The sequence below is a fragment of the Protopterus annectens genome, chromosome 4.part1 (assembly GCF_019279795.1).
Source record: "Protopterus annectens isolate FY-2018-M chromosome 4.part1, PAN1.0, whole genome shotgun sequence".
In the NCBI taxonomy this organism is placed as follows: domain Eukaryota; kingdom Metazoa; phylum Chordata; order Ceratodontiformes; family Protopteridae; genus Protopterus; species Protopterus annectens.
The window spans coordinates 529612611-529627174 of NC_056734.1; the positions used below are offsets into that span (position 1 = coordinate 529612611).

Here is a 14564-nt window from a genome sequence, read left to right on the forward strand (position 1 = left end):
TGTAATCAACAGAAGGGAACAATAGAAGTTCAGTAAGAGATACATCATTCAGTGTACAATTTCATTAAGATTACTTAAAAAAATTAACATGCAACTAGTAAGTGGCAGCTGAGTAAAATTCCTGAATGACCAACCACCCAACCTCCAACCTTAGTGAACACTTCACAAACAAAAGCTGAAGGAAAAGATTACCAGAGTGACAAAATGGTTGCAAAGCTGCACACTCTGCTAAATATAAACCCAGATTAACATTGCCTGTGCCACCTGCCTCTTTCAGAAAGAAGCAACCTTATTAACCCACTATACCATGCCATCCTTTATGCTGCTTTAACAAATGTAGTGAAAAAAGCAAACAAGCTCATTTTGCTCAAATTACTCAGCTAAGAATCCCTCACGTCCCTCTACCACCATGTGTCAACAACGCCATCTAAACAAGGCAGATGTTAGTATTTTGGCATGGTGTCAAGCACTGTGTTGTCGCCTCAAAGCAAGAGGGTTCTCCCATTCGATTATTGGCTGGAGCGCCTTCTGTGTGGAGTCTGCATGTCCTGCCCGCGGTCGAGTGGCGTTCGAAAGACATGTGTGAATGGGCGTGTCTTCCTTGAAGGTTGGGCGTCAGGCTGGCACCTCGGCAGCATAAAAATCGACTGCCAATCATTAGCGGACCGGAGTTCCACTGTGGCAACCCCTAACCGGGAAAAGCTGAAATAAGTCGTCAAGCACTGAAATTCATTCTTGGGGGGGGGGGGGGGGGGGCTCCTACTGCACCCAAAATTATACAGTTTGATTCTACACTCCACAACTTGATGGAATAGAAACTCAGTTTTGGCATCAGTTTGAAAAAGTCAGCTTCTAGTTCTACAGATACTCTTCTTAAATAATTGCAACTGCTGCATTTCATCACCCAATTCATGTAATACTTCCTATACCTTTGGCACAACCCTCTTTATAATTGAACAAACTGTAAAAAAACGGGTGGAGGATGACATAATAAAAACATTGTGGATGACCTCTTATAAATATTCAAAACATTTTTTTAAACTGTCAGAGGTCATTTGCAGAAGGCATGAATCATATGCCTTCCTACATACTTAACAGGATCACAAAAGTGCAAGTGACAGACCCATTAAGAGAGGGTCACTGCACAACAGATCTCTTACAAGATGTTCTACCTAGGACTGAAGATCAAAGTTGTAGCATTTTATAAAGGGGTCTGAAGACCAGCAGCAATCAAAGTCTTCTGCTGTATACACACACAAGAATAAAAATGAGTGAACACTCAAAGTGACCTTTAAATGCATTAGAGAGTAGCATTCATATCTTCTGAAGAAAAGAAAAACAACTGCAGCCAAATATCTGAAGATAATTTGGTTGCCACTGACTTTATTAAGAGAAAGCAATGAAAAGGTGGGACTGAATGTACAGACTTGCATACTCAAAATCAGTTGGCAATGCATCTCCAAGGACAGGAGATAACCTCCCTAGGAGAAATGAGATCACAATGCAAAGGAACAAAGGGACACCTGTAAAGAAACCTTCAACATAATACAGTGGGGGGCAATCCTGTTAAAGCTCTGTGTGGTGGATGAGAAGCATATCACAGCATGAAGCTTCTGGATGAGGTGACGACCACTAGAAAATATCTTCTAAAAGATAAGAATTATTTGCTGAACCAGCAGACTGAAAGATGGATGTGAATTCCAGTCAGTCACAAAATTATACTCCCCAAGAAGTGGGTAGGCGCTAGGTCTTTGACACTAGGGTCAAATACAGATGCATGAAAAGGAATTGTTCAGCTCTGTGCAGCTTAAAGTTCAGAAATATTCCAGAAGTTAATGCAAATCCAAACAGTCTATTAAAGGGTCCCAACTAGAAGTGAATCTATAGATTATTATACTACACCAGCAGTTATGAGATACTCTTCATCTGCTCACCTATATGGACTTTGTAAGACTACAGGTTAAGTCTGCAAAATTTATAGTTCAGCTACTTGGTTAAATTGCATAAATATCACTCAGCACTAGCTAAGGACTTCAAAGGTGATGTACTAATGACATAACTATGACAAATTTCTCAAGCTCAGTAGCTTTAGCAATTAATCATACTCATTAAGACTCTCTGTTTAGCCAACAATGTTATTGGTTAATTTCTTAATCAAATCTCAGTCTCACTTCAAAACTACCTTCCCTGTTACGCAATAAAGAAGGTGGCACCTATTACATCAACAAATAAACAGACTGTCAAACACATCTCCAGGCAAAGGAACTATGCAACAGAAGCAGACACCACACGATTTCTAATGTGAAGTCAGCTGTCCACTTTATCTGTCATCTCTAAACCAAGCAAAATGTACACTTACAAAGAAAGTTTAAACCTACCTTTGGGGGGGGGGGGGGGGCTCTGCTTGATAAATTTTCATAGATGCGACCAATCAAAAAAAGCAGAGAGCAATCGATAAGCTGCAATCATTATCCAATTATCCAGATCAGTCTATCCACATACAGGTAAGACACCAAGTAGATGCATTACTGAAAATATAAGTTATGTTTCCAGTATGCATAAAATTGTGCAACATTTATTTCTTAATATAAAGTGATATCTTTTGGGGATGGTAGCTGATTACTTGTGCTACTGACCCCTTCCACATTAATAAATAAGCAACATTTAATCACTAACCTCATATCTACTACCTTCAACTGTGAAGTTTTTTTTTATCATGGAAATGAGAAATAGGCATGTCATGTTTATCCTATAGACACTGTGGTGTTGTAGTTTTATATCCTATTTTTCTTTTGCAACAGATGAAAAGTTAAACTATTAAGAATAACACAGAAAGCTATACACTGCAACTGCACCATCATAGGACTTCTCTAAATGTATGAGGAGTGCGCAACAGGCTACAATTTTTATTTTGTTTCACTCTGTATCAAACCATAACAGTTTGGCTGCTTTGTTGATTCTTGTCCCAAAACTCCAGACAAAAAGATGTAATAACTTTTACAGAACCAATTCATCTTACAAAAGTGACATCCTCGTATGTCATCCATTAAGGATTAAAGGTGAATAAGGGTGGCCATTGTGGTGCAGCAATTAGCGTTGCTGCCTCACAGCAAGAGTTTCAATGGTTCGATTCTCGGCTGGGGTGCCTTCTGTGCGGAGTCTGCATGTCCTCCTTATGGTCGTGTGGGTTTCCTCCGGGTGCTCCGGTTTCCTCCCACATCTAAAAGACATGCTGTAGGTGGATTGGACACTCTAAATTGGCCCTAGGTGTGAGCGCGTGTGTGCCTTCTGTGGAAGGTTGGGCGCTGGGCTGGCAAGTCGACACCGTAAAACTCCACTGCCAATCATAAGCGGACAGGTGATCTGCTATGGCGACCCCTAACCGGGAAAAGCCGAAAGAAGAACTGCAAAGGTAAGATTTATCAGTTCTTTTGGGAGCAGCAGTACCTTTCACCAACTACATTACCTGTACCACATTAGTTTGCTTTAAAAGCAAGTGCTAAGCCATTCACTTTTAGTCTCCACATTTACCTATTCTTTTGCATGGGACACCACTTTATGGTATAAAGACATACACAAGAAAGTTCTCTTGCAACAAAAACTCTTACAAATACTATACCTCTTGTGCTGTTGCTACATCAATGGCTGTGAACACTGTACCAGACGCACTGAAAAGAAAAACAGAAAACAGTTTAGAACCTGCTTAATGACCAGCAGCATTTAAAGGAAAAAAATCAGTCTTGAGCATTTTCTAGATGTGACAGTAAGAGCAGGCATTAACTTTATAATTAACACATTTTTGTAGTCGCCCCCCAATCCATATGTAACTTCCTTTTTCTAGAAAAGTACAGTTGTGTACACTTACCATAAATGTAGATGTTCGAGTGTATTCACTGTTGCAGTCATTACATAAGGGTTATCTGCCTGCAGGTAGCCCTCAGCTGGCCTGAATATCAAAGTCTTGGATTCCTGCATCGGATGCTGTCTCTTCTTCCATGATGTCAGGTCGTCAGGGGGTATAAAACATGCAGCCGACGCCATTACACAAGTTTTTCTTGCCCCAGATGTCAGGTGCCCCCATAATGGAAAGCAATTATATGTTAGATTACATCTCCAACAAAAAGCAAATACACCAGAAAGCTGAAATACACTAAACAAGAAGAAAAGTATAGCCAAGAGAAGTCAGGGGGCTGGAGGGAGGGTAACCAGGACTGCAACAGTGAATACACTCGAACATCTACATTTATGGTAAGTGTACACAACTGTACTACGTTCTTCGTGTTTCACTGTTGAAGTCATTACATTTGGGTTGATTCCCAAAGCTAAGGAAGGGAGGAAGTTAGAGAGCATTAGGACCAGCTATTAAGCCCTGCAAAACTGCAGTGGCAAAACCAGCTCTGGATTTAGAAAAAAAAGGCATGTGGTAATGCTTGGTGAAGGTAAAGGTATGTACAGAACTCCAGGTAGCAGCTTCTAGGATGTCCCTGGTAGGGACACCTCTGAGAAAGGCTGTAGAAGTAGATGCAACCCTGGTGGGATGTGATCTTATCTCCTGTGGGGTAGGGTTTTCCATGGTGCTTATAGCAGAAATGAATTCAATGGGCTATCTTCTTAGAAATGGTTTGCTTTGAAATGGCCTTCCCCTCTGCCCCTGCAGCGAAGCCAACTAAGCAGTTGTTCAGATTTTCTGAGTGGCTTTGTCCTGTCCAAATAAAATCTAAGTTGTCTGTGCACACCCAAAGAGTGCAGTATTCATTCTCCTTTGTTTTGTGGATTTGGGAAAAAAGTAGGCGAATTAATGGACTGATTAAGGAACACACTAGACACCACCTTGGGCATAAAGGAAGGATTGGTCCTGAGGGACACCCTGTCTGCATGGAAGATGATGAAGTGCTCCACTGCCATGAGGGCCTGTAATTCAGACACTCTTCTTGCTGAAGTGATGGCTAGAAGGAAGGCTGTTTTTCAAGAAAGGAATTTCAACTCTGCAGTTGCAGCTGGCTCAAAAGGAGGTAGAGTGAGCATTTCCAATACAAAGGTCCCAGGCGGGAGTAGGGGCTCTCCTGGGAGGTCTTAAATTTTTGGCCTCTCTAAGGAATTGCTTTAGCAGGGGGTGAGAGAAGAGGGGTGATTCAGTATTATAATGTGCTGAAATGGCAGATGCACAAATTTTAATTGATGAGAAGGAAAGGCCTTGTGGAGCATCTCTTAAGTACTGAAGAATATGCGGTCAGCTGGGCACCGTTGTGCCCATCCCCCGAGTTTGGCTCCAGGAATAGTATCTTTTCCACTTGTCTGCATAGGATTTTCTAGTACTAGGCCTCCTTGGCTCCAGAATGACATCTAGCACCTGCTTACTGAGGGATGCTATTGGAGAACTCAAGGAATTGGCCAGAATGCAAGGTTCAGGGTTTGAAGCTGAGGGTGCAGAATCTGGCCCTCCTGCCGGGACAGCAGGGAAGGGGTTCTGAGGCAGGTGCCATGGTTCCAGCAGTGACATACTGCGCAAGAGGGGGTAGCAGTGCTGGCGTGGCCAGTCTGGTGCAATCTGTATTGTCCTTGGTTTGTCCTGTTTGATCTCTAGCAGAACTTTTGAGAGGAGAGGCAGAGGGTGAAAGGCATAAACTGAGAGGCTTTCCCAAGTGAAGGGCAGGGCATCCACTTTCCAAGCTTGACTGTGGGAAGTCCTTGTGCAGCATTTGTCCAATTGGTAGTTCTGAGGGAAGGCAAACAGGTCTATCTCTGGATTCCCCCATTTGTTTCTCAAAAGGTTGAATATGTTTGGCTCCAGTTTCCACTCATGTGGGTCCATGACATTTCTGCTTAGGTAGTCTACCAGTGACTTTAGCTTGCCTGGCAGGAAGTGAGCTTGTAGGTGCACTCGATAGCTCAAGGCTGTGTTCCATAGAGCCATGGCTAGTCTGCAGAGAGGGTACAAGTGGGAACCCCCTGCTTGTTTATGTACCACATAACAGTGGTGTTTGTCGGTCATTACCAATAATTGTCCTGGAAGAATGTGGTCCTTGAAGGCTGAGAGGGAATTCTGTACAGCTAATATATTTTTTTTTATTGATATGTCAGTGCATCTGACTTGGGTTCCATTTGCCCTCAATGCACTGCCCTGCCAAGCGAGTCCCCCATGCATAGTCTGATGCGTCTGTTAGGGTTTGGGCAGCAGGGGTAGAGTGAATGGGAGCCCCTTGTTGGGGTAGCAGGCCTCTGCCCACCAAAGGAACTCTGTCTTTATACAAGGAATGATAGAAATCATTGATTCCAGGTCCTGAGAATGCTGACACTATAGGCTTTTTAGATATCATTGTAGTTTCCTTATATGCAGTCTTGCATATCGAATTAGTAGAATGCAAGAGGCCATGAACCCCAGGGCTTGCAGGATTTTCCTTGCAGACAGCTGGGTCTTTGTGGCCAGTAGTTTGAAGTAGGCTGTCAAACTATCTCTGGCGTGAGGTATGCCATCTGGGAAGTTGTGTTCAAGCTTGCTCCCAGGAATACAATTTGTTGGCAGGGTACTAGAGATTTCTTTTCGTTTGTGTACCCCAGTGAGATATAGAAGTTTTTTTTACAAATGCCAGATGTTTTAGTAGCATGCCCTGGCTTTCTGCCTGAATTAGACAATCGTCCAGGTATGGATAAAGTTGAGTATGTCCATGCCTGCAAAATGCAATGACTGGCGCTAGACACTTTGTGAATACCATGGGCGCAGTAGATAAGCCAAAGGGAAGTGCAGAGAACTGATAGTGCATGGAGCCTGCTCTGAAGCGCAGGTACTTCCTGCAAGATTCCCTTATTGGAATGTGCAGGTAAGCTTCCTTTAAGTCTGAGGTTGCCAACCAGGCATCTTTGCCTAACATAGGAAGCAGCTGTTGAAGTGTTAGCATTCTGAATTTTAGGTTACCAAAAAGGTGTTTAGAATAGAGAGGTCCAGGATAGAATGCCAGGAGCTGTCTTTTCTGGGTACCAGGAAAAGTCTCGATTAAAAACCTTGTCCCCTTTCTTCTGCTGGGACAGGTTGAATAGTCCCGATACTGAGAAGAGAGAAAACCTGCTGTTGAGCCTCTGCCCACTGATTTGGGAGTAGGTCTGGCCAACCGTTTGGGGTTGGTAAGGTGTGGAAGTGTTATCTGTATCCTTGGAAAACTATATTTAATACCCATTTGTCCTAGGTAATGAGTTCCTAGTTTTTTGCATGCAGGGCGATCCTTCCCCCTAAGGGAGCAGGCAGTTGAGCAGGGCTTGGAAGGTTTAAGGTTACGTCATTGTGACATTTTTCCAAAGGGGGATGTCTTACTACTACCAGCTTTGGAAGTGGGAGCCCCCCACTGCTTAGGCCTGTGAGTACCTTGAGACTGTAGCCTAGGTGGTCTACTGTTCCTGGGTTTGGACTGAAGGCCTGGAAGAGACAGGAAAGGACCAATTCTTAGAAGGCCAATGCCTACTAAATCTGGGAGGCTGTACTTGCAGGAAATCTGTAACAGTTTGCATAGATTTAGCTTTTTCCTCCATCTTTTTAAGGACTTCTGCTTTGTTGTCAAACAGGCGGTCTTGGTTTAAGGGAGCATCCAGGAATTTAGCTTTAACATGATCTGGCAAATTTTGCTCCTTAAGCCAAGCATGCCTTCTAAGTACAGACCCAGTGACAGCAGCCCTTCAAGATGCTTCTAGAGAGTCAAAACCACATTGCAAAGTATGTTTACCAACTTGTTCAGCAGAATGCATTAAATCCTGCAAATCTTTATTTTCAGCACAGTGAGGAATCAACATAATTTTCTGTTTAGTCTCATAACATGCTGCTGATACTTTAACACATGAAACTGGCAGTTTAAGGCCCTAATGGCCAAAGTAGAAGAAGTGTATACCTTTTTACCCCATCTGTCCAAGGCCCTGAAATCTCTACCAGAGGGGGTAGGGTTTTTGACAGTAGTAGTCTTAATGCCTTTAGGTCCTTGGGAAATGGTCTCTGGGTCCGCAGTAGGACTCTTGAAGAGGAACTTGAGAGACTCAGGTACTCTGTAATACCAGTCAGGTTTCCCGGGAGCTGGAGGTAAAGTGTCTGGAGCCAGGCTAGATTCCAAGAAGGCATCAACTACAATGCCTAGGACAGGAGGGATAGCTAAAGGCCTGTGTTGAGGGAGGAGTAAGAATTCCCTAAGCCTCTTTTTGGAGTCAGAGTAATCCTGGCTTTCCCAGCGGAAATGCTCCCTAAGTGTGTGCAAGGTTTTACCAAAAGAAAAATCTTCTGAAGGGGAAGCAGAGGGAATGGAATCCTCTGCATCAGAATCCTCGTGGGTAGATAAGGGCAAATCCTGGTAATCAGAAGAAACAGAAATTTCAGAATCCTGATCAGAAGAATCAGAAGGAAAATCAGTTCCAGGTCTCTTAGAGGGAGATGGCTGGCTTCCCCTAATTAAAGTAACAAGGTTTTCAGTCATTCTTATTTGTTTTTTAGGCATATGGGCCTGACCATGCGGTTTGGACATCTGTTTTCTAGGGGATGGTCGAGTTTTAGGCCTTGAAGAAGAAGATGGCGTCAGTTTGAAATGCAAGTCAGTAGGCCTGAATACAACCTCAGAAGCCGGTGCCTGCACAGCGGCTCCGGACCCATTAAAGGTAGAGACATCCGCAGGTTCTATAGTCGAAGAAGCATCTCGCGGCATATCATACTCCAAATGGGTCTCAGTAGAGGCCTGCAAATCTGAAGTAGTGGGTGTCAGGGGCTGCAAAAGCGCCTCACCGAGTACCGGTGAACTGGCGACTAGCTTAACGGAAGCATCAGCAGCAGCTTTGGACCTATGCGGTCTGTCTATCTTTATGTTTTTTCGGAATGTCGGTAGTTGGATGGCTTACCGAAGCCATTTCTGGATAGTTAAACAGAGTACCAAAACAATTTGCTGCAAAAATAAACTGGCGACGAATAGTCTGGGGGTTGAATAAGGCACAAAACCAACAGCGAGGGACGTCGTGGTCTAGGCCTAAGCAAGGAATGCAGTACGAAGTCTGCATTCTGCAGACCAAGTCTTTTGGTTTAAGCACTTGGGCTTCATACATGCTGTTTTACATTAAGAAGGTTTGTGGTCTGCACTGTTGTGGCAGGACAGGTAGCTCAAATCCCTCTAAGCTGGGAATTGCTGATTGCAGACCCAGTGTCTGCTATTCTAAAAGTGTATTAGTTCTGGCTTAAGCACTTGGGCTTCAGGTCAGTTATTCTACATTAAGAAGGTTTGTGGTATGCACTCTTGTGGGAGGAGAGGCTGGATTCTGCCCTTCTGAGCTGGGAATTTCTGGTCACAGGCTTATTGTGCCTGCTTATTTGAACTGTTTCTGAAATTGGTGCGGCGGCTTGTTGCTGTAGCAAAGATCAGATTCAGGCCTGCTGAATCTAGCTTTGTTTGTATAACTTGAGCACTGATCCAGGCCATTGTTTTTGGAGAATGTTCCCCTGCACCCTAGTAAGCAGGGGTGTGCAGTTAGAATTTGTCTGATTGAAGACTGCTGGAACAGGGCTCAGTTTTGAGCTTTTTTCTGGTTAATTGGGCAACTTGTTTAAATCAGTTTGTTTTCTATTGTTTTATATATATATATATATATATATATATATATATATATATATAATTGCACTTTATTCATCTGCTTTTACTGTATTTGTGTTTCTTCCTACTTTATTACTAGAGGCATTGACTACAACTCAGATCTGCAATATATAACAATAAGTATCCTTTTCTGTGCATTTAAAGTGTTTGAGTGCATCTGCTTTATTTTCTAAAAAAAAAAATATATATACTTGTTTCCCGACTTTCTAAGCTAGTATAGTCCAGTTTTCAGGTTAGTGCTGAATTCAGGGCTGTGTTACCAATCTCTGTGCTTGCCCATACCTTACTTGGATAGAAGGAAGTTCTCTGTTCACCTGTGAGAGAGGGGGAGCTTTGAGCAACCTATCTGTCCCTGGAGGAGTGGTTTCAGCCCAGAAATTAGTAGTTTATTGGTCATTTTGGGCCAAATTATCTTTCATTTCCCTGCTATAAATACCGCATTTGCCTGGTTATGCGGCGCCGGGCAGCACCAGTTATCTAGAGTAAAACTATTCCCGACTGTCCAGTCTCCTCTTCAATTTTTCCCTTGGAACTAGACATACTTTCAATTTAAGCACTCAAGCCATTCATTTCTCAGCCTGGCACTTGCTCAAAACTTATAGCAAGCACTTATAAACCCTAGCACTAGACCCTTTTGGACAAGGCTCTCTATTCGACCTTACCAGTTATCAAGTAAAACAGTTCACTGCAAATATCCAGGCATGTCCAAAGGGCAGTTTCAGGTGTACTCTCCAGTCCAACTGGTGAATCTGGGCATTTTGAGGCAATGTTACAACTGCCTCATGTGCACAGACAACCCCCCCCCTCCTACCACCAAACACTAACACATGCAAGAGATGCAATTATACAGCCAAACTGGAGGCTAAACTCTCAACCCAAGACGGGATCAGACAGTCAAGAGGAGAAGGGAAATATTTGCATCACACCACCAGTCTCACATAGACCCATTAAACCAGCACTGGCAAAAAAAACAAAAAAACAAATACATGATCAAATACTTGGAGGCTCTAAATAAAAATCTGCAAAACCAACAGAGACCTCCAAAGCAAAAATCCAAGCAACCTCCACCCCCCAACACAAACCATGAAACACATACTTCACAAAACCAGTGTGCCATGCAATCACAGCCCTTAAGGCAAAACAACATACCCAACATACTAATAGGTGACTCTATAGTCAGGCACACTGACATCCCACTCACTAGGCTGAATAAGGAGAAGGTTACGGTTAGCTGCCTGTCGGGAGCCAGAATCCACCACATAACACAAGCACTCGGGTCACTCCAGAACAAGTACAAACATGACTCTGTCATTGTTCATGTTGGTGTGAATGACCTGAGCCGTACCTCCCTGGACTACATGAAGAGAGACGTGGAAGAGCTCTCTGATCACGTAGCCCAGGCCAGTATGACTCTGACCCAGAGTAGCATCCTGCCCTCACCAAGAATGATACCAGACTATAAAGAAACCATTCTCTATTTCAACAATTGGCTAAGTTTCTGGTGTCAAAGGGGATCCAGTGTCTGTCTGCCTGGGATGACATGCTTGACAAGCCAAGCTTTGCTAGAGACGGCTTGCACTTGTCACCCTTAGGCTTTCGAATACTGGCAAAGGCTCTTGCCACCCCCATAGTGCCTTTTTTAGGCAGGCTCAAAAGACAAACCCACCTCTGTAAATAGCACAAGTAACAAAAAACTGAGGGTAATTCTACTCAATGCCAGAAGTCTAAACCTCAAAATGCACACACTAGAGGCACTCCTCAGTATGGAGAAAATCGATATATGTGCAGTAATAGAAACCTGGTTTAAGGCTCCAGAGAGCACCCCAGTACTACCAGGCTACAACTCATACCATACATTTCGGCCACAGACCCCAAACCGAAATACAAAAGGCAGGGGAGTATCCATATTCATCAAGGATACCCACATCTACAGGTTAGTGGCACAGCACGATGCTTCAGAGATCATCCATGTGCAACTAACTATGGGCAAAACTGCAATTCAAATTGTAGCTTGCTACAGATCACCCACCATGTCCCAGGACCCCCATTCTGCGTTTCTGGAAACACTGGGAAACAAATGTCCTACCAAACTCCCTAATATTGGGTGATTTCAATTACCCAAACAGTAACTGGGAGAACTACTCAAGTACTAACTCCCTTGCCCAACATTTCCTAGAATTTATAAACTCAAAAGCCTTAGTTCAACTGGTCAACACTCCCACCAGAGGTGACAACATTTTGGACCTGGTCATAACCAACATGGGCAACCGGTGTTCCACACAAGAGGTCAACCCCTCGCTGGTTAGATCTGATTATAAACAAATCACTTTGGATATCCACATTCCGCCCCCTCCCCCGGACAAGAAAACCACCATGAAAAACTTTTCAAAAGCAAACTTCACGTTACTTAAGACAGAGGTGGAAAGTTTCAAAGCCCCCATGCTGAAGGATAATGCTGTTCAAGCTGCAAAATCCTTTATTAATGCATTCTATGGGCACCTACAAGAATGCATGGATCATGCCATCCCAAGTAAAACCAAGACTCACTCCTCCAAGAAAAGGAAACCAGTCTGGTGGACTCCTACCATAAACAAGCTATACAATAGAAGGAGGAAACCAGTACAGAAAAGAGTAAAATCCTAAGAAGGGAAGACATCCCTGATCAGTATAAGAAAGAAACTATGATCCCTCATAAAATCATCCAAGGTGAGCTTTGAAAGAAAAATTGCCAAGGACTCCAAAGATAACCACAAGGCATTCTTTAGCTATGTCAAGAATCTAAGTGGCAATGCTCGGATCTGCTCGGAGTTGGTGAAGAATGGCACAAAATACACTGAACCAACCAATATCACCAAAATCCTGGCAGACAGGTTCAGCGCAAACTTCACCCCCCTCTCACCCCCAAAAGGACCCATAACCATACCAGAAGAATGTAGAGTCCCTGAAATCACAGACACTCAGGTTAAAACAGCCCTCTCCAAAGCCAAAAACACAGCATCCCAGGCTGCATTCTACACGAGCTCAAAGACTAACTAACCCTTCACCTAAACACACTGTTCAAACTCAGCCTCTTCACAGGCTACGTACCCATACAGTGGTGCACAGCAACGGTTATTCCACTCCACAAAGGTGGAGCCACAAAAGACCCCGGGAACTATCGCCCTATAAGCCTGACTAGCTTGGTCTGCAAGGCTATGGAGCACATCATCACGGAACTCAACAGAGACATTGGGAAACTCCAAACACTGGACCCTACCCCGTTCGGCTTTAAGGACAGATCATGCCTCCTAAACCTGGTGGACTTTTTGAGACAGTTACTAAGGCTATAGACGAGGGAAAGGTGGTACACACAGCCTACCTAGACCTCGCTAAGGCCTTCAACACTATTCCTCATTCTGGTATTATAGACAAGCTCACCAGCCTGAACATAAACCCCTACGTCACAAGATGGGTTGCCAACTGGCTAAGGACAGAACCCACATGGTGAGAGTTGCAGGAGCTATGTCCGACTCTAAACCAGTTACAAGTGGCGTTCCCCAGGGCTCAGTCCTAGGACCCCTCCTGTTTGGCATATACTTCTCAGAGGTACAGGCAAGCACAGGAGGACTATGGCTGACCAAGTTCGCAGACAACTGCAAACTAGGGGCTATAATTGACTCTCCGGCTGACAGACAGCCTCCAAAAGTGTCTCACTGAGATCGATACCTGGTGTCAAAATCATGGCCTCAAGCTAAATGCAAAACGTGCATAGTTTTCCCCTATGGAAAAAAACAAAGTACCCACAAACTACCACATAGGTGGTAATCCCCTAAATATGGAAGATGTACTAAGGGATTTGGGGACCCAAGTAGACAGTAATCTCACCTTTGATAATCACATTGCCAAAGTGGTCAGAAAATCCTTCTACGTGGCCCACCTAATCACAAACGAGTTTGCATCCAGATGAAAAGTGGTCATTGTGCCGCTCTACTCATCAGACCCATCACAGAGTACAACACCCCATTTGGGATGTACCTTACAAGACACCTGCAGCAGCTGAAAAGACCACAGAAGTATCTCACCAAGAGGATCACTGGCCTCAAACAGATGGCCTATGCAGCTCGACTGAAGAAACTCCAGCTGTACTCGGTTGCATACCGCCTACTCAGAAGTGATTTCTGCCTGACATACAAGGCCATGTCCAACCCACAATTGATAGACATGCTCCACCTAAAAAAAACGTTATCCCCTCCAGCCACACAATCTAGGGATCTAAACCTCACCACAACAATAAATAGGACGTGCTGGAGGGAAAGATTTCTGTCCCAGAGACTTCCCATGCTTTGGAACAAGAACCCAATCTACATTAGGCAGAGCTCCTCACTAACACTCTTCAAAAGAAACACTGACGAGTAGATGGGAAACAGTTTACCTCGGGGATCACTTCAGTGGCTCTGCTGGACAGAGAATCTAAGGGGGCAGCGAAAGCCAACACATTCTGGCTAGGCTTATAAATGCCTTCTAGCCTAGTACCTACCTATGAATGAAAATTTTTATGAGGCATTTGCATTCCACAGGTAATACAATTGTTAACTTTTACTGACATCGGTTAAGAGCAAGAAAAAGGATCCCCAATGGGGTAATTAGTTTTTTTGAAGACTTCGGTTCTCAAACTCGAAAATGAAAATTTCAGGAGTCGGCTGACTGCCACTTGCTAACTGCTTCTGGTACTGCGCGGCAAGAAAGACTGATGTAATAGCGTCGGCTGCATGTTTTACACCCCTGACGACCTGACGTCATGGAAGAAGAGACAGCATCCGACAGTAATCCAAGACTTTGATATTCAGGCCGGCTGAGGGATACCTGCAGGCAGATAACCCAAATATGACTGCAACAGTGAAACACGAAGAACATCCAGTTGTTTTGCATTTCAACTGCTAGGGAAAAAGCAAAACATAAGCAAATGGACAGAAACATTCC

The 14564-nt window shown here is 43.8% G+C and overlaps 1 protein-coding gene across 5 annotated transcripts in view; it reads right to left on the bottom strand.

The window, feature by feature from the left end:
- PAK2 (p21 (RAC1) activated kinase 2) overlaps nucleotides 1–14564 on the bottom strand; it is a 1120998-nt gene that overhangs the window by 295443 nt on the left and 810991 nt on the right. For all 5 annotated transcript variants that reach the window (XM_044070347.1, XM_044070345.1, XM_044070348.1 and 2 more), the window contains one exon: nucleotides 3620–3668. In XM_044070347.1, the coding sequence (XP_043926282.1) occupies nucleotides 3620–3668 (49 nt within the window). The remainder of the gene's footprint in view (nucleotides 1–3619; nucleotides 3669–14564) is intronic.